The sequence below is a fragment of the Neovison vison genome, chromosome 3, assembly GCF_020171115.1.
Source record: "Neovison vison isolate M4711 chromosome 3, ASM_NN_V1, whole genome shotgun sequence".
Lineage (NCBI taxonomy): Eukaryota > Metazoa > Chordata > Mammalia > Carnivora > Mustelidae > Neogale > Neogale vison.
The window spans coordinates 15,450,840-15,472,077 of record NC_058093.1 but is presented as its reverse complement, the minus strand read 5'-3'; the positions used below and the strand labels follow the sequence as shown (position 1 = coordinate 15,472,077).

The 21,238-nt window shown below is 40.3% G+C and overlaps 1 protein-coding gene across 1 annotated transcript in view; it reads right to left on the bottom strand.

Moving 5' to 3' along the window:
- Positions 1-6,137: 6,137 nt before the first annotated feature.
- CD28 (CD28 molecule) overlaps positions 6,138-21,238 on the bottom strand; it is a 28,567-nt gene continuing 13,466 nt past the window's right edge. Inside the window, exons 2-4 of the mRNA XM_044240821.1 lie at positions 12,994-13,350; positions 12,631-12,755; positions 6,138-6,919 (exon numbers count right to left, since the gene is read on the bottom strand). Coding sequence (XP_044096756.1) covers positions 6,791-6,919; positions 12,631-12,755; positions 12,994-13,350 — 611 coding nt within the window. The 3' untranslated portion in view covers positions 6,138-6,790. The remainder of the gene's footprint in view (positions 6,920-12,630; positions 12,756-12,993; positions 13,351-21,238) is intronic.

Genomic DNA, 21,238 nt, shown 5'->3' with positions numbered 1-21,238 from the left:
AAGAGGAAGGGAGGAAGAAGAAGCATAAAACAAGTGAAACAAGGGTTGGGAGTTGAAAAGTCTCCCCAACAACAAACTCAAGTCTGTCTGCCCTTGTATAATATGCCACGGGTTCTCAGGAGTTCGGAGCTAACATACCATTTGGAAGCTAACATATCAAATGTTAAGTATGCACCCAAGAGACGAAAGATATGACCACACTGTGGTTACAGCCATGATGCCCATTCGAGCCCACCTTTCTCCCCCACCTCCATCACCAGACACTTACATATTTAGTCCAGAGACTAAATTGAGACTTGGAGATTAACGAGGGGAAGGAAATCGAATATAAAGCTCATGAAATAAACAGCACTACTTGTTGATCTTTGATTAACTGGCTCTTCTTTCCGAAATGGGGCCTCTTTTTCTTTCTCTCTCTCTTTGCTTGCAGGTGACACCCACACATATCCTTCAGTGTTGGCAGAGATGCTCACTCAGATAACAACTGGAGTTCATGCTGCACATTTTCATCTTCATGTGTCATCATCACCAAGTAAAACCACAACTATAGGAAAACAAAGCTGTTTGCTGCTCTCTTGTCTCAACTGACATTTCCAGCCAGTTCTCACAACTTGTTCTCTGGAGCCAGAGGCACGTTTAATCTGTCGTTGAGATAGCACTATCAGATGCAGTGTAAGGAGAATCCAGTCCACCCCTACCTTGAGATAAATTCACCCTTCTGTGACTTTTTGTCCTCTCAAATTTCTGGCATGCCAAAACTTTCACAGTTTCAGTTGGCAAAAAGGATAGAAAACAGGGCTTGGAAAGCATACAGTCTGGTCTTCAGAGTGGCCTCAACAATGGGGTCAGCTTATAAAAGACCAAGTATTCTTGGATCACATATTTCATCCCAAGCTTTTTTTAGTTATGGAACCCAAGTGTCCATACACACTGAAAAGAACTAAAAGAACTGTCAATAAAGTGTACTCTGGACAGTGGTCTAGGTTTCTAAGGGCTGAGAACCCATGAATCTTCGAAGGGAAAACACACACTCCTTTGGGATGGCAAAGCAGCGAAAGTTGAGAGGTCCACCCACTCAGATTTGATCCTGAAGAACGAAACTTCCTTTGAGGACCAGGAAAACTGACGAAAAGTCAAGAGTTAGAGGGGTACCTCAGTTTAGGGAACACAGATAAGTTACCAAACAAGGGTCTGGTATGACTCCCCTACCCTCCGTTTTGCTGCTGCTTAGCGTGATGATTAAACATCTTTTAAGATGCATCCAGAAGTTTCCTTGATTTTTCTCACTCATTAATTATCTTTGTTACAGGTAAGATGAGAGAGGAGAAAGGGGGCTGCTTTATCAGATTGGAGAAAAAAGTTAATTCGGGGCTGTAAACAATTACACCATTCACATAGTTAGTAGCTAGAACATGGTGGGAGGTCTGTCAGGTGAAATTATGAAGTATGCATTTTATTTCTCTTTGAACTTGGGTTTCAAGGTACTAGAACCTTTTCACAGAACTAGGTTACACTATTTTTATTAGCCCAACAAAGGAGTGCTTACTGAGCAGATTCATTTAAGGCTAATTTTAACCAATCTTGTCCCTTTCCGACTGAATTGTTTCATCCAGTTGAACTCATGAGTGACTAGCTAATTTCAGTCATTCTTGGAGTATAATGACACATATAAGCTCATTTTTTTTTCAAGTTCACCTTTATTTAACTTAATGAGCTCCATTTCAACAAAGAAGAGTCGCTTTGGAGAAGAATTCATGGCACACTTATCTGACTTCAGGCCACTTTGAAAGCACAGTTTGCAATGAAATAAATAGGAGCTTCTATGTAAATTTCAGAACCAGCTCTGTGTATCCTGTTCAAGGACATTCCCCCACCCACAAGCTCTGTGTCTATGCGTCTGTCTGTGCATGGTGACTAACATGTTTGATTTGAATTTTCAGCTTACTCCAAACACTCCAATTTTGTTCATTGTTGTTCTTTTATTTTTAAATTATTGCAAGCCATTAGAGTGTTCAATTATGAGCATAACAGGTAAAGCAGCTGAAATTGTCTGTCCCCAGCATTCTCATCTTTGAGCTCTTTTTGAATCATAGCCAGGCAAGGGATTTCTAGAATTTGTTGGGGGGGGGGGATAAAGAGGGAGAGAAATGAGTAGCAATTCAATAGTAAAATGGGATTTAAACTAGGCAACGTTTTTAGAAGTCTTAGTCTAAAGTAATATTTAAAACATAGTCAAGAGTCCATTAAGAATAGATGTGGGACAATCTGAGGGGTTTGAAGTGGCGGGGGGGTGGGAGGTTGGGGTACTAGGTGGTGGGTATTATAGAGGGCGTGGCTTGCATGGAGCACTGGGTGTGGTGAAAAAATAATGAATAATGTTTTTCTGAAAATAAATAAATTGAAAAAAAAAGAATAGATGTGGAGAATTCAGTGGAGAATCAAACTTCTCTTGACTGGGCTTATTTAGCATGACTTTTCAAGATGTTTCTTTCTAACATTATTAGTTTTCCTCACTGCACAAAAATTTATAAAATGTGAATGAACTTCCATCCATCAGGTTTTCTTTCACCAATTTCAGCAGTAAATATATATATGTATTACCTCCTGTTTCACTGAAAAAATGGATTTTGGTCCTTATTAATAGAAAAGTAGAAAACAGAACTGTCTTTCTCCTTCTCTGAATGTGATTGGTACATTTAAACTGACCATTAATCCATAAGGTATATTAAAGTCATTCATTCAATAAATATTTATTTCATTCCAGGTACTATTCTAGGCATTGGGGATATGGCAATCAACAAAGCAGACAAAGTTCCATCTCTCATGGAGCTTACACTCTAGTTTGGGGAAATAAACAATAAACAAATAAATAAGTAAAAAATCTAGTGTAAGAGAGGGTGAGATGCTATGGAAAAAAGGCAAGTCAGGAAAGCATATAGGGTTCGGTGGGGTGGGGTAGGGAGGTTGTTAACTATGGTGGATAGCGACATTTGAGCAAGGGCCTGAAGGAAATGAGGGAGAAAACCAGGTGGATATCTGGAGACAGACATTCCAGATATAGGAAACAGCATGTGCAAAAGTCCTGAGGTGAGAACATGCCTGTGATGTTTGAGGAGGAATATGTCAGAAAGTATGTATATATCTATAACAGAGATTTCCTAAGCCTCAAATTTCAAAGAAGTCACTCAGTCCAGGACTTGAGAAAGTCATTGCTATGGTCCTTGACTTGGGTTAATAACCAGTCTATGGCAGTGATGACCCTGGTTCTGGGTCCATCACTGCCACCATCTCCAACCTCCAGCATGTACTTGAATTTAACACTGGGATCAGTCCCTAGGTAGGCCGTGGCTCTTATCCAGCAGAGCAAAATGCTGGAATAAGGGATCTAACATCCATTTAACCATCAACATCCCCATTAAATTTGCCATGAGAACTAGTGGTTCACTTAGTGAATCCAAGGGACCAATGGGGTCAAGTCTGATCTCTCTCACAGAGCATTCACGTCACACAGAATGCACACATCCCAGAGAGATAAACCATTGGTTTGATTAGAGATTGTGACTGAAGCCAAGTAAACAAACCAGGAGCGTACCTTGCTTGAAATAGAACTAATATATGAAAGTTTGGTATATTTTTAAAAGGTTGAACTGGAGATTTATTTAAAAAAAAAAAAAGATTTATCCCACACTATTTTTAAGTAGCAAGTTTTCTCCAGATTCATGACCAAAAGTTAAACATACCTGCTCTGAAAGACAGATACTAAAGCTCAAATTAATAACAGGCACATGGTAGTTCAGTAATTTTACCACTGAATACACAGAATATAATGTACACTTGGTCTCTTTAACTTGGCCTGCTCAGCCCAAAATAAGTGAGCTCACAATCAAAAATTATAGAAATACTACTAATTATCAGACTCTTACAATAATAGCAGCAAATGACATTGTTTTCTTCATAATTATCATATCGGAAACTGTAAAAGCATTGCTCCAACCACTGTTTTTAAACCATTTCTTGGCTCATACTAATAGTGAAAATGGACTTCCCTATTAACATTTCTACTTTGGTTCTGTTCAGAGTGAGTAAGAGAAAACTAAAGTGTGATTCATCTTTGGTAAACCTATTTTTCCCATCAGAAAATAAAAACCATTTTTTTTAACCAAAGATCAGATCTTTCCATTTTTTTAATTTATTTTTTGCCATTGCTCTTTATAAAATTCTCTAGCTCTATCATTTTCAAATCCAATTCAGTAACTTAGATTAAAGAACTCTGTGTGCCAAGAGGCTAGCAATGCAGAATGTGTGCCAGTATAAATTCAAGAGTTCTTTGTCACTCCAGTTCTAGTGAGTTTGACCTTCTCTGGATTAATTATTTTCATGGAATGGATGCCCATTTCAAAGCCAACCAAAGTACAATATTTTCTGCTGTAATTATAGGATTCTCCTCTCCACATCACAAAAAAATTAAAGAAGAACTCTTTTTATACATAAAAGTGGGAGACAGAACACTGCACATTTCATAACATGCTAAAATATTCCAAAACAGGAAAATGGTGGAAGTCAAGAGGCTCTCAGATTTTATAGCACCTTATCCCCAGATAGTGGGTTTAAATCTGTTAAAATATTCTCTCCCTTCTTGCAATATGAGCCAGGATATCCTTTTTTTTTTTCTTTTTTTTTTTCTTTTTTTTTTTTTTAAAACTTGAGAAAGAGAGAGCACAGAGGGAGAACCACACTCCCCGTTGAGGAGGGAGCCTGATGCAGGACTCAATTCCAGGACCCTGAGATCATGACCTGAGTTGAAGGCAGATGCTTAACCCACTGAGCCACCCAGGTACCCTCCCCCAGTTTAATCTTTATACCTTATTTATATGACAATAATAATAGTAGCTAACATTATTTGTCAGATATGGCACTAGTGCCAGGGACAAGCAGAAAAAAAAAAAGACAAACTTGGGCCATGCCCTGATGGTGATTATAGTATAGGGACAAACAATTATGATCATTACCTCCATTTTATAGTTGAATAATAGAGTCTTAGAAAGTCAGTGACTTGCTTAAGGCCAACTAGAAATGGGACTTGGACCAGATCTATTTTACCTGCTTCCAAAACCTAGACTCCTCTAACAGCTGAGTAAATCAAAGCACAAAACAAATTGTAAAGGCAGCAGTAAAGCTGTACTTCAAGGTCCCCAGGCATACACCAGTTGACGCCAACCAGAGGCAGAAAAATATCCATTGTCATGACAAGATCAGGTCTTACAGGGTACGGCTTTGCAGGGTATCTTGAGAACTTTGATGTTGTCTTAAAAGATACACCCCAAAATAATTTTCCATGTCAGTGGAACTCCAGGGTAAACACACAGCTGAACCCACAGAGTTCTGGAGTTCTGAGCCCTAAATCATATAAAGTCACTGTAAAGGAACTCTCGCATTGTCTCCTTCTGTCTTCTGGAAATCTTCCACCAGATATTGGCCACTCCCCTCAGTACATTGGCAAGAGTCACATGATTCCCTTCTATTCTCCTCCTCCAGAAGAAGTTTCTTGGGACTCATCCCCCATACCCTCATGAATACCAACAGCCCCTTTTCAGAGTACCATCACTGCTCTGGATGTCCTTTCAGTCTCCCACTTCAGACTTCCACACAGATGACAAAAAGACCAACCAGGCAAACCTGAAATACAGGGAACAGAAAAGCCCCCTATATGATTTGACAGGAATGGTCTTCTGAAGAAGTAACCCTTCTTCAGAGTATTCAAATGATTTTGACATCAAGTGGCTTCATTTCCTGACACATTCTTCCTCAGTAAGGGGGAAGACTATTTTATGCTTTTCAAATCATATTGTGAATACTACATTGCATTCCCATCACAGGGAGTAAAGGAGAGCAAGACTGTTTGCCTCAAATTGCTTCGAATGAATTCCATTGGTCAAGATGACTAAATATGACCAGAGTTCATCAAAAAAATAACGTCTATACAAACCAAAAGAGACTCTTAATGTCACAAAACAAACTGAGGGAGGCTGGAGGGAGGGGTGTAGGGAGAGGATGGTGGGGTTATGGACATTGGGGAGGGTATGTGCTATGATGAGTGCGTGAAGTGTGTAAACCTGGCGATTCACAGACCTGTACCCCTGGGGCTAATAATACATTACATGTTAATAAAAAAATTTTAAAATTAAAAAAATAATGTCTATATCTTTCTAAACTAAAACAGTATTAATAGGAACTAAGTGGTTCATTTCAGGAATGAGAGAGAGTGTTTTAATGGTTTTTGAAATGTGTAAGTCTCCGCCCTCCTCTCCCCCACTCTAAACTATCCCCACTATAAACCCCCATTTAACCAAAAGGAATGTTTTTCTATCCTTTCTTCTCCATCTAAAACGTCCTTCCATATTGCATTTCACTTGACCACAATGTTCAGGTGAGTGAGAAAGGAGTGAAATGGAAAGCAGATTTCAAGGTTGACAGAATCCATGGATTTTGTTTGTTTGTTTGTTTTCTACTATAACCTCTTAAGTCAATAAATATGTGTTAAGTTGGTATTTGGGTCATGGCACTACAAGATAGAGCCTGCCACAATAATATTCTTCAACTTCATTTCGGAGTCTCAAAGTAATATTATTTGGTCTAGTCATTCAAGAAAAATTGGCATCAGTGGCTTAAGAAGAGCCTATAGAAGGAGCCCGTGGCCGGCTGAAGACGAGGCAGGTGTTTCCTATCCAGAGCAGTTGTGTTGAGCGGGTGAAGAGCTGCCAGCCGGCTTGCATCTGGATAGGCGTCCATGTCAGGAACGGTATGCTGCAAAGTCACGTGCTGGTGCATAGGGTTGGTAGTGCCTTCGGGTGGGCCCCGGTCTCCGGGGGGTCATGTTCATGTAGTCACTCTGAAGGATCCTGCTCCTCCTACTCTTCATCTGCAGAAAAGAGAAGTGTCTCTGTGAAGGGGTGCCAGGGAACAGAACGAGATGTAGCGGGAGTAGCTCTAAGACGGAGTGGGGGCAGGCAACTACTCAGAATATGGACTGACAAATGAAGCTGAACACACCTGTATTCATTGAGTGCCTTGGACCAGGATCGTGCCTCATCAAACCTAACTTCTTTGGACTCTTCTAAATTAACATGCAAAATCTGAATCAAAGAAGGTATTTGGGTTGAATATACCCATGTTGCCCTCAATGCAGTCATTTGATCTAAATTCCAAAAGCACGTCTAATTAATATACCCACCGTTGATGTGTAAATACTTTTGAAGGCCCTTCCTCCTTTGAAAAGGTTAAGCATCCCCACTGCAATCTTCTTACATCTGTCATTTACTTAACAAGCTGTTTTTGCATCATTAATCTGAGAGAACCTTCACCCCTCTAGAGTCTGAAATAATCATAAATTCATAGCCCTGGAGTCCAAATTAGTGGAGAGGTATAGTTCAAGACAACAAGTTACATTCCTACTCTCTTGTGTGTATGTACATTTCCATAAAGATAATGGTGTCACTTATCTCTGTTCCTCAGATTCACCTCCTTCTCGATGAATTTCTATCAGGGGTGAGGGAAGTAGGGGCAATACTAAACCCAGAGCAAGAGTTACATGCACTATGAATCTTAGTGTAGTTTTTACTGGAGGTTAGGAGCATCTTTTCTGAACCAATGTGATGGCAAAATTTACATGTTTGTTAAAAGACCCATAAAAAATTCTAAAAATAGCTACCTGGGTTTCCAAATTCAGAATTCCCTATTATGGAAAAAAAAAAGTGTCTATTTCTAGGCACCTAGGCCTGATGCGTAGATACATGGAACGTGAATGACATGAACACTTGAACAAGTAAGTGAGCAAGAGACTTCTGCCCTGGTCTTATTTCCATGCTCCTCCCTGAGGCTTGTCAAATGAGCAGGAGCAAGCTGGAAAACCCTAGCCTTCACATTACTAAATCCAACTAACATGTCCTCATCTTTCTCAGGCCTCATCTTTTGACATCTTGGTAGCATTCTCTACTAATGATGACTCTTGCCTTTTTGAGATGCTCTTCCACTTTGCCTTCCCTAAGACGGCACCATGATGGTTTTCATCCTACCTATCTGGCTACTCCTTCCTTGCCTCTTTTGCAAGCTCATCCTTCTCTAAGTAGCCATTCAGTGTTAAAGCTCCTCTCTCTCTAGGCAAACTCAAACCCATTTGCAGCTTCAATTACCACCTACTCACCCAAATTTATATCTCTGGATGGGACCTCAAAGACACTTCAAACAAAACATGTCCAAAAGGAAACTGAGATCTTCCCCTAAAGTCTGGTCTTCTCCCAGTCTTTCTATCTCAGGGAGTGACACTTCTACATATACAATTGCCCAAGACTTTCTAAGCCTCATCCTTGACACTGCCAGCCCCCTATCCTTGTCCCAGGGGACATTTGACAATGTCTGAAGGTATTTGGGGTTGTCACCACTGGGAAAAATGCTATGGCATCTAGTGGGTAGAGGCCAGAAGTGCGACTAAACACACTATGTTGCACGGGGAAGCCCCTGACACCAAAGCATTACCCAGCCCAAAATGTCAATAGTGCCAAGACTGAGAAATTCTGATCTAAGGAATCTGATCATGAAAAGGAAGGGATGAAAAGGAAGCAAGTGATACAAAACATGGGACCAAATTTAGAATGAATACTGTCGGATTGCTTGACCTTTCCTTTTTGCTCATCCTCAGAAATGACCAATGATTTGAGCCTGGTAGACTGGAAGGAGGCTGTTCCATCCATGGATATAAGGCAGGACAAAAGGAGAAGTATATTTGTAAGAGAAGGTTACAAATTCAGCTTTGGTCATTTAGGATATAAATGATGGATGGGTTATTCAGCTGAAATGAAGAAGAGGATAGTGTTCAACAGACATAATTGGGAGACTCATTCAAGAGAGGTAGCCATGGAAACAAAGTGGGTGAGGGAAGTTGCTCTTCAAACATCGTGGCTTTACATCCTTTCCATAAATAAGGACCAGCGTTCTCTCGAGCACAGGGTTATGGCAGGGCAGGATAAGGGCAAGGAAACCTCTGCCTCTGACTACATGTAGAAGGCCGCTGCTGATACCCTGGAAAGCACTTTAGTACTTACTCCTGCTCTGACTTCCCTTGCCAGAACACCAAATAGCAGTCTTTGCCTCCAAACACTCAAATACAACTATAGCTGGTAGAGAAGACCTGATAAGGTCTTCACCGTTCTATTAAGTCCACTAAAGATGTGTGATCTCAGGACCATTCCTCCCTTGCCCTCGCACCACCCCCACCCTTACCCACCTGTTTCTTGGAAGCAACAGCAAGACACAATTCACTTAAAGACACAGTCTTCAAGGGCACGCTTGGTTTAAAGGAAGATACCATCTATCCACACACTGTCCACATTCCCTACATTGTGACTGATCGTGGAGAAGACCGTGTTTTCAAAAAGGTTCCTTTAGACTAAGAAAGAGAATAGGTTTTCCAGCTCAGCTGGGTGAGTGGAGGAATGAGTGACAGTAGCAGGTGCTGTTCCGCAGCAGGCTGGTAGAGGGGAGCACTTTATTTATTCAAATGTAAGCAACAAGTCAAGAGCTGAGATAGAATGTGCAGCTGCTCCCAGAAACCCGCTCAGCCTACAACTTCCTACGGTAGCACATCACAAGCCCTCAGGAAGTTCCGGAGAACAGCACCTCGCACCAAGGCATAGAGCAGATCAGTCAAAAATAGGCTCCCAGAATAGGACCCAGGAAATGGCTAATCTCTTGGGATCAACAAGGTGCTGGTTGCTTAAACAGTAACAGCAGCAAGAAAAGATGAGCTTGGGGTGGGGGGGGGGAATGTGATGTTATCTTATAAAATAAAGATATATATTTATTTCACACTATTTTGGTCAGATAGTACAAAGACCTAGGCAAATAAAGGGTTCTTATTGGACAACCTAATCGACTATAAGAGGCCGCAGAAGATAAGATCATGCCAAGCACTGGCTCTTCCTAATTCACAGGGAATTTACAAAACAGAATAAGACCAAAGTTAAGTTTTATCAAGACAAAGCAAGTAGTGCTACCAAAGAAAAACCTGTAGCATCTATGATGTTTTCAAGTTGAATGTGAACTGTTTAAATTCACTGAAAATGACAAGACTTTTGTTCCTCTGGGTGATTCCAGTCACTGAGCCAATTCGTGCCTGATTATAGTAACTGATATTCTAATGTGTGTTTACAATAAGTTTTTTTTTCCAATTTATTTATTTTCAGAAAAACAGTATTCATTATTTTTTCACCACACCCAGTGCTCCATGCAATCCGTGCCCTCTATAATACCCACCACCTGGTACCCCAACCTCCCACCCCCCCGCCACGTTTTAAATGGTGAGCAGTACCCTTCCTGCCACCAAAAGTTAAAGTAAGTCTCAAAACCATTTCCTGGGAAGCTGGTATGACACTGGCCTAGGTCAACAATAACAAAGGAAGTACCTGTCCTGGAAGTGTACCCATAAAGCCACTTCACCTATATTTTAGATTAAGAAGTTGAAATTCCCAAGAGATAAAAATAAGGACTAAGATTCTAACCTCTAAAATCATTGGCAAACACCATAGAGGTTCAAAGTGGGAACGTAACTTGTATGAAGACCCCAAGATCAAGAAAGATGAGGGACGGAACTGACATCAGAGAAAGAATTTAAGCAATATTTCTGTACATAAAAGGCTCTCGGGGTTGGGCAACTTGGAGGAAGCAAGACCGGTAAATATCAAGTTGCTATCTAGTATAAGGGGTTTCTAGGAATCAACAGCCACTTTTTTTCCTACTCTGCAGAAGAGACAGATTAGGCAAACAGGCAGCCTAACCAATGTCCATCTCTGCCCCTAGAGTTTCCCAAAATGTTAGCAGCATGTGGGGATCGATAGAGAGGCAGACTTTGGAAATAAGCCAACAGAGTTTAAAAGGAATAGCATGGAGGACATTAGGAGAAAAAAGGGAAAAAAGAAGGGGGAAAATCAGAGGAGAAGACAAACCATGAGAGACTATGGACTCTGAGGAACAAACTGAGGATTTTAGAGGGTAGGGAGGTTGGGGGGGGTGAGTTGGCCTGGTGATGGGTGTTAAAGAGTACATATATTGCATGGAGCACTGGGTGTTATATGTAAACAATGAATCTTGGAAAACTACATCAAAAACTAGTGACATACAGTATGGTGCCTAACATGATAAAAATAATAATAATAATTTAATAAATAAATAATTAAAAATAAAGGGATCTCAGGTAGGACACCTGGGTGTCTCAGTTGGTTAAGCATTGGACTCTTGGTTTCAATTCAGGTCATAACCTCATGGGTCATGAGACCAAACCCCATATCTGGTGCTCAGCAGGGAGTCTGCTTGAGGATTCCTGCCCTCTGCCCCTCCCCCTAACTCTCACACTCATGCTCTTTCTCTCTCAAATAAATAAATCTTAAAAAAAAAAAAAATCTCAGGCTAGATCCGTCATTTACATGATTGTGAACCCAAGGCTGCCCCCCTCACCTCTGTCCATCCCCTGCCCTGCCCCCTACCCAGCACCAAGTCTTTAGTAAATAGAATGGTTTCACCAGGTGTGGGTTCCAGAAATCACTGACCCATCTACGGGTTAGATATATTCCCATCTATGGGAATATCCATTAAAGATATGTTCATTTAAGTCCTTAGTTTGGCCTTTAGGAAGGTTATTAATGCATAAATCTGATAAGCACTCATTAAGCATTAAAAATGCTTAATACCACATGGATGGTGTATATCAAGAGAAATGGTCCTTTATCCTTGAGGAGCATACATTTCTTATTGAAGAAATGACTCACACATGCATCTAACATAGGAAAAAACTCAAAGACAACATGAAACCAGTGCAGGAGACATTCTGTCCCACACCGTGTACATGAGAAAGGGAGGTTTCTGAGTAAGGGAAAGACCATCAGTAAGGGAGTCCCATCTTAACATCGGTTATGGCCATCAAGATGTGTTCAAACCTTCGACTTTGAAGGAGGTAAAGAAAAATACACCAAGCTCATTACATGAACATTTGCACAAATTGGTAAACTCTAATTCAGTGCTGAGAACTCAGAAAAGTCTAACTCCCATTATGGTTTCATAATGACAGCAACCATACTTGGCCTCACGAAATTCAACTGCTTCAGAGGAGATAAAAATATGACTCAGATAAACAGACCTAGTTTCTTTGCTAGGTTTGAATGCATAATTTCAGTAACCAAATTTCTCACAATTTTGGACCCTGAACAAAAATTGTGCATTGGTTTCAGTGCCTTGATTCCCAAGTTGTTAGATTTTTATACATATATATATCAAAACTATTTTATATATCATCATGATATTGCAAAATGGGAAAAAGAAAAGTAACTGGCCCTAAGACTCGATCCCCACTTTTCAGATTCTTCTTTTTGCATGGTCACCTAATTACTACCTTCTGGAAAATAGAATTCACATTAGATTTTCATCTCAAATAAAGCTAAACAGGTTAAAAGAGAAGAGAAATAACAGCAATAATACTAACAATCATGCATTAAACAGAAAATGAACCACATGGGCAAATTTCTTGAATGTGTTCAAATTACACATGCATGGAAAAGTTATGCAAAATAGTGTTGCTTCTCTTACCCAGCAAGCACAAAGAGCCACTGTTACTAGCAAGCTATAGAAAACTAGGACTCCACACACCACCACCAGTGCCCAAAATGGCTTAGAAGATTGAGGAGACGGCTGCACTGGACAAAGATGTCTTTCTGAAAAATAGAACAGAATGGGTTAAACATGGGAGTGGCACTTGAGTACATTTCCTTCCTTCTGAACTTTATAGAAGAATGGGAAAGGGATCAAAATATGCAAAATATCACCAATTTATAATGTGTAGACTTCCTCTCTGGGACTTATCCAACCCCACCATTGATCATGACCTAGTTTTCAAGACTGCCACTGAAAACTCTTACTTTAGAGCAGTGCCCTGGTAGAGTTATGTGTTACCTTTCACATGGATAATGGTCCCATTGCTCTTCTCATTGTCTATGTAAGGAGGTGGATACATGACCTCGATTTTGCAGAAGTAAATATCTGTTTGGTTAACAAACAACTTCCGAAGGTAGAATGTCACTGTTTCATTGCCCAATTTCCCATCACAGTCGAATCCTGTGCTTGAGTAGAACTGAGGCTGATGGGAGTAATTTCCATTCACAACACAGACTTCCACAGCACTGTCTACTCCCTTATAAAGGGATGCCCGGAACTCCTTTGAGAAGAGGTTGTGGGTGTACTTGCAGCTCAGGTTGACCTCATTGTTGTATACCACAAGCATGGGCAACTGCTTCACCAAAATCTTGTTTTCTGAAGAAGGAAAAATCATTTGCTTAGAATAAGAGCATGAGGACTTTTTTTCCCCCTGAAATCAAGACATAATAATTAACAAAATAAACAGATCTCCAGCAAAGGCTTTCTCTTGGCAGATGAAGTTGCAGGAGTTCTTTGGAAGAAAATTATAGTGAGAGTTTAGAAGTTTGCATTTTGATATTATCCGCATCCTCCTTTGACTGGGACAATGCAGTATGTTTTCACTTGGAGGGCAGAATGTGGCCTTCTGTTGGCACTGAGCACCACAGCTACGCATTTGGAATTTTTGAATCTGTACTAAGATGATGTTAATCATGCTTAATTGTTTATCTTCCTGATTGAGTGGGATCCTTGGAAATGGCTTTGGAACACCTGACATGGATACAAAAATAGATTTGGCTTTAAGTTGTGATACAGGCTTTTGTGAACTAAAATGTTGTGAAACGTTTGGACTTTGTTTATTGGCCATTCCAAGAGTAGGATAAGAGAAGTAGGATAAAAAGTAAGAGAAGACACAACCCAAAAAGCTTAACTCACCTTCCAAATTCTGAGAGGAGCCTTCTCAGGAACTTCCCATATTTGTTCTCTTAAATCACAGCAGATGAAAGGGGTGTACAAGAGCTCCCCCTCTACTCCATTTTTCTGCCTCAATGCTATTCCAGTAAATGATCAAAGAATCTGGAGAGCACCTAGTTCAATCTTTCCACTTTTAAAGCAAAGAACCTGAAGCTAGGTATTAAAAGCCTACATGAGGAAGAGAACACATGTATTCCATCTTGTCTGCCACTGTATCCCCATTGCCTCTCTAAAATCGCTGAATAGTTGGTGAGCAAAGCTGCCACAAAAAACCCAACTACAACCACCTGAGAAACAGACCACTTAGAACCACCATTCTTAACCACTAAGAATCAACTTTGCAAATTTCTCTAAATTTTCCGTCACTCTTAAACAATGAATGTCTCAAAAATAATGAATGGCTTTGCATCTCTGATTCAAAATTGAGTTCCAAAAAAATTGCTGTTATTTTGGGTCATGCTAATAATAATTGTCTATGTATTTGCATTCTTTAAAAAAAGGTTTTTTTGAAGCCACACCCCACGCACCCATACTGAAGACCCAAATAAAATAAAAATCTATTAAAATAAAACCTACAATTTGCCCTGGATTTGCATTCAAGTGCTCAGGTGTTTTGTTTTTGCTTTAGGAGAAAGGAAGATGCATAGAACTAAATTACTAGCAGCTTTCCATCACCTGGATTGTTCTCAATTCTGGCTGTACATCAAAAACTTCAAAAAAAAAACCTTCTATCCAGTTCCCATTTCCAAAACTTCTGATTTAATTAGTCTATGCTGGACACAAGAAGGGCTTTGTATTGTTTCTTCTCATTTTTTTCACACAACTTACTGAGATATAATTCATGTACCATAAAGCCACTCTCTTTTTTTTAAAGTTCACCTTTTAAAAATATACAATTCAGTGGTTGGGTTTTATTTTGTTTTATTCGAGTATAGCTGACACACAACGTCACATTGGTTTCAGGGATCCCACACAGAGAATCAACAACTCTATAGCTACGCTACACTCACCACTGCAAAGCTACCTTCTATCACCACACATCAGTATTTACAATACCGTTGACTGTGTTCCCTATGCCCGACCGTTCATTGCCAAGTCTTACTCATTCCACAAGTGGAAGTCCTATCTTCTACTCCCTTTCACCCGTTTTGCCCATCCCCCCACCTCCCTTCCCTCTGGCAGTTGTTGTTTTTTTATTTTATTCACAAATTGCAAATAAATCGCCACTATCTGATTCCAGAATATTGTATTTTTATTGCCCCCAAACAGAAACCCCCATACCCGTTAACAACCACTCCTCATTCCTCCTTCCCTCTAGCCCCTGATAACCACTGAACTATTTTCTGTCTCTATGGATTTGCTTATTCTGGGCATTTCATATAAATGGGCTCGTACACTATATGGCCTTTTTTGTCTGGCTTCTTTCACTTAGCATCATGTTTGCAAGGTTCATCTCTGTTGCAAAATGTATCAGGAATTCATTCATTTTCATGACCAAATAATATCCTCTTGTGTATATATATACCAAGTTTTGTTTTTCCATTCATCATTTGCTTTCACTTTTTTGCTATTATGAATAACGCTGCTATGAACATTGATGGATGTACATTTTTGTACGGACGTAGGCTTTCAGGTCTCTTGGGTGTATGCCAGGAGTGGAACTGCTTGCTTATACAGTAATTCTGTTTAGCTTTTTGAGGAGCTGACAAACTTTTCCAAAGCAACTGCACTAGTTTCCTTTATTTTTTTTTTTAAGATTGTATTTATTTATTTGACAGAGAGAGATCAGAAGGAGGCAGAGAGGCAGGCAGAGAGAGAGAGGAGGAAGCAGGTTTCCTGCCCAGCAGAGAGCCCGATGAGGGACTTGATCCCAGGACCCTGAGATCATGACCTGAGCCGAAGGCAGAGGCTTAACCCACTGAGCCACCCAGGCACCCACTATTTTACATTTTACCGAAAGTGTCTGAGGATTCTGATTTCTCCATCTCCTTCCCAACACTTGGTATTGTTCATTTTCTTTACCATTGCCATTCTGGTGGATATGAAACAGTATCTTATTGTGGTTTGATATGCATTTCTCAAATGACTGATGATGTGGCGCATTTTTTACGTGCTTTTTAATCATTTGTCTTTCATTCTTTTTTAAAGACTTTATTTATTTGACACAGAGAGAGAGAGAGAGAGAGCGCAAGCACACAGGCAGTGGGAGGAGCAGAGGGAGAGAGAGAAGCAGGCCCTCTGCTGAGCAGGGAGCCCAATCCCCCACTCTGTCCCCAGACCCTGGGATCATGACCTGAGCCAAAGGCAGACACTTAACCAAACGAGCCACCCAGGTGCTCCATTTGTCTATCATTTTTAGAGAAATGTTTATTCAGATCATTTGCTCACTTAACCAGACTGTTTTTTATTGTTGAATTATCAGAGATCTTTACATATTTTTGATGCAAATTCCTTATCATATATAAATCTTACCAGATTTCCAAATAGTTTTTCCCATTCTGTGGGTCATCTTTAGTATTGTCATAAAGATTTCCCCCTTTGATTCTAATATTTAGTGAGGGTTGAAAATCACAGTCGTGTAACAGATTTCTCAAGGTGACAGCATATTAAAATCAGCTGCAATTTAAAAACCCTTGATTCCCAGGTCAATTTAAGCAGAATCTCTGTGTATAGAACCCAGACGTCAGTATTTTTAGTTTCTCAGGAGATTCTAATTTGCAGTCAAGTTTGAGAACCAGTGACTTAACAATTGAAAATTCATTTCTTATCCTCAATTCCCAGGCCTCCACAGGTTTTTCCAGTCTTACCTCCTCAAACCCAATCTTCCCAATCAGCCAGTCTATTTAACATGCCAGCAATATACTGTGTGAGCATTCCTCTTTCCATACTTTGCTAACTAAGCTCATGGCCTAGAGCGTCTCTCCCTTCTTAGGTCTCAAATGATTACTATCTGTATCACTCATTTGCCATTTGGTCAGGTTCTACATGTGGAACACCTCTTGCTTCATATACTTCAGGCTTTTTTTTTTTTAAGATTTTATTTTATTTATTTGAGAGAGAGAGACAGTGAGAGAGAGCATGAGCGAGGAGAAGGTCAGAGAGCGAAGCGGACTCCCCATGGAGCTGGGAGCCTGATGTGGGACTCGATCCCGGGACTCCAGGATCACGCCCTGAGCCGGAGGCAGTCGTTTAACCAACTGCGCCACCCAGGCGTCCCTACTTCAGGCTTTTATGTGTATTTATTTCCTCTAGACTTCCAGTTTCTGGGCCTTCTTTGAGCAAGGACAATCTGTTATGTTTCTTTATATACCACTGTGTGAATGATAAGATCTCATTAAATAATCAATAAGTGAAAGGTGGTAATCTGACTGTGTCGTTGTTATCAGCAGCGAGGTCTGATTACCATCGCATTAAATCTTTGTTCAAGATTTGTGTCTCCAGGGTGCCTGGGTGGCTCAGTGGGTTAAGCCACTGCCTTCGGCTCAGGTCATGATCTCAGGGTCCTGGGATCGAGTCCCGCATCGGGCTCTCTGCTCAGCAGGGAGCCTGCTTCCTCCTCTCTCTCTCTGCCTGCCTCTCTGCCTACTTGTAATCTCTCTCTGTCAAATAAATAAATAAAATCTTTAAAAAAAAAAAAAGATTTGTGTCTCCACAACAATATTAGCTTCATTTATTATTCACTCAAAACCTCCTTAAAGCACTGAAAAGCACATGTAGGTAACCAAAATTTAAACCCATCAAGATAGGGAAATTCATGGGGCGCCTGGGTGGCTCAGTGGGTTAAAGCCTCTGCCTTTGGCTCAGGTCATGATCCCAGGGTCCTAGGATAGAGCCCCACGTCGGGTTCTCTGCTCACCAGGGAGCCTGCTTCCTCCCCTCTCTCTCTCTCTGCCTGCCTCTCTGCCTACTTGTGATCTCTGTCTGCCAAATAAATAAAGAAAATATTTTTAAAAATAGGAAAATTCAACTTGTTTTTGTTGTGTTTCATTTTGCTTGGTTTTATTTTTATTTATGTAGAAAGAATCACTGGGCCAGTTCTGATTAAAAGAGCCAAATCCAGCAAGAAATGCCTGCTTTTCAGGGAGTCCGGGTTAGGCGCTGGTATTTCTGCTTACTGAGACCTCCAGGGATTGTAACTGTCCCTAATTATCTGGATTCTGTGTCAAGAGGAAATCAAATTCTTCCTACTCTGCCTTTGAGAGGTGACATAAGGGGAAAAAATGAGCATAGGAGTAATTTGCTAGGATAACAAAAGGGAGCATAAGCAGGAAAACCGAGGAAAGCAGGAGAGAAACCCTGGACCCAGTTTGGGTTCCTCTTCCTAGCACCCACAGTGAGGTGGAGAGAGGGAAGGGAGAGGGAAGAAGGAAGAAACGCTCTAGCATCTATACTCCAGTAGTTTACTTAACATGTCCTGTATCACTCAGAATGTGACACCCTTCCAAGAGGCACACAGAAGGAAAAAGTCTATTTCCCAAAGAGAACAGGGCTCAGTTTCTATCCTTGGGCAGCTACAGTCTGGTGGGAAGGAAAGATTCATAAACAGCTACTTTTAAGATAGTGGCACAGTGATCTGCAGGGCATTTCTGCAAGCAACTAGAAAACCAGCTAAGGATTTCTCAAGGTGACTGCTGACCTGACATGGAAGTAGGCATGCATTTATTCAATAAGTTTATTAGGTAAAAGCCTTGCAAGATGAGCCTTTGTGTTGGGGTGAAGTGAGGTAGGAGAGTATGTGGTGGAGAATAGGGTGTGAGGTCAAGTACTATAGGGAATACAAGACAAAGAGAGAAAAAGAAGGATCTACGCAGAGGAGATAAGGAGGTGAGAAAGAGTATGGCAGATATAGGGAATTAGAGCTGCCTCCATTTTGCCGGCCCATGACTTGTAAAAGAAAATATTGGCAAAACAAGCGTAGTTCACAGCTTGGGCTCTCTTGCTGGTGATGGGAACCTATTGAAGTATCTTGAGCAGAAAGGTGATTTCATTTGCTATATACCACTTTAGTAAAAATATGGAAGGCAAATTTGAAGGGCACAAGCGTAAAAACATGGAGACAAGTTAGGATACAATCATAGTGACCTAGGTAAGATGTGATAAGCGTCTGAACTATGATTACAGAGAAGTGGATGAGCTCAAGAAATATGTGCAGGTTAAAACTGACAGAACTCAGCGTTGGCTTAGATGTGGTGAGTGAGAGAGGAGGAGTTAGAAATGATTATCCTCAGGCCATACAGACCAACCAGTAAGTAATACTGTTTTTCTTTTACCTATATCTCTTCTTCACTCATTATGAGAAACTGAGGTGAAGGTTAGACATCTGAGCTATGAAAAAGACATTCTTCCAGCCTAAGAGATCACTGCAAAGAGCATATTAGTTACCTCAAAACTAACTGACTCCCTGGAGTTTAGTTCACTGTTTTCTGTTCTCACAAGGGAGAAGTGGTAGTATTTCTCTCCTGGAACTGGCTTTCCTTCACAAAACATAATGTAGTGGAATAACTAGAAGATAGACTTTACTTCTGCTCATCATGGGGCCTCCAAATTCAAACGTGAGCATGGTTATAGGGGATTTCTCTGAACCCATTCCACCTCAGCACTGCAAATTACACAACCTCTCAGAGAGGAGTAATCCAAGTTCTCAGGATCTTGACTGGGGGTTACATAGTCCATATTCTCCTGGTTGATGGCACATCCAACAACTTCAAAGGGGAAAGAAAAGTCCTTTTTGGTGTGACTCCTTGTACTAAAATTTGTTGGAAAAGAACTTGAAAAATAGTGATGACATGGCCATTTGATAAAAAGAGATATCCAATGTATTTGTCAATGTTTACTTTTCTCCGCCTTTCATGTCAGCACATAATTTTAACGTTAGGTGCTATGCACGAAGTGGTGTGCCAACTATGTGCTAGTGTGTGGCAAGGATTCCCTAAGCTTAGGGTTCAACCCAAGTTAAAGATCGGCTGATAAAACTTCTTGTTTTCATTATTTATATCCTGCTAGCCCTTGGTCCCACCTTGGTTCATGTCAATCATTTAGAGAAACCTAAGTAAGAAACCATCTCATAGGATTTCAAAATCTGCTTCTGCTTTGAAGACACACTAAATGAAGGAAATTCACTTTTCGTGGTAGAAAAAGAGAACCAATTTCTCTAAATGATACTGAATATATGTGATCATTATAACTTACCGTAGACACAACAATTCTTATTTTTTTCTTAAAATGGAGCATTGTGAAAATGTGCACCCTTCACTCTACCGGAATGAGTATTAACATGGATAAGTCATAGCTACCAGTAACAGAAACATCAAATGATATTTGGCTTTGAAATGTATTTTTAGTTCTCTGAGTTTCAGGGAATCTGCAAGACATCAAATAATTTAAGAACACATTGCAAAATTTAAGAACATACCCAGGCTCAGAAGACATTAGAGAAATATTTAACTTCCCTGTACTATCTTGTATTTGAGTCCTTTCATGCTAGGAATGAAGAGCACCCTTCTCAGGTTATTTTGGTCTTTGCAGACCTAGACTTTCCATGTAGCCTTTCCTTTCCTTCTTGTGAGTATTTAAGCAAGGTCCACCTAGGTCAAACCTACTGCATTAAAAGAGAAACATGTCAATCCATCAATTGTATTTGCTTCTTGTATCAAAAGATTCGCTTGGCTGACATTTCTCTAACTGAATTGACAAGTTGTTTTGATGATGAATTTAGTGCTTTGCTTTCAAAGCCTTTCCTAGCAGCTAAATCAGCTAAAGGTGTGGAGACAGGAAGCTGTAACCTCAAACCTCTTTCCCTCACAACTCCTCCTTAACAACAGGCAACATGAAGAGTAAGACTGGAGGTGAAAAGGTACTTATCTGCTCCTTATAAGTAAGGCAGTGTAAGCTAAAAGATTTCCCACAGATAATCTGTGAATCTTGTGATACAGCTGACTTAGAAAATGGAAAGTTGCTTGTGCTTCCATGAGAACTGGTCACCAAAAGAACAAAAAACAAAACAAAACGAAAAAAACCTTTCCCTTTTTGCCTGTTGTAAATGGGTCAATTACTATATTAATAATCCATCAATTCTCTGCACAGATGGAGTGGATACCCATCTCTCGGGTGTGGTTCCAAGCACCAGAGAAGAAATCCTGCCCCTAAAAGGACCCTCCTCACCAACTCAGTTAATGCTTGGATTTCAAAAGAAGATGAAGCCTAAAAGGCAATATGGGAAACACATTGACTTAAATTAGTAATTGCGGCCTACATTCACAGGGCTACAAAGTGCGTTTTCCTATTTTATCTCATGTGAACTCCATATTAA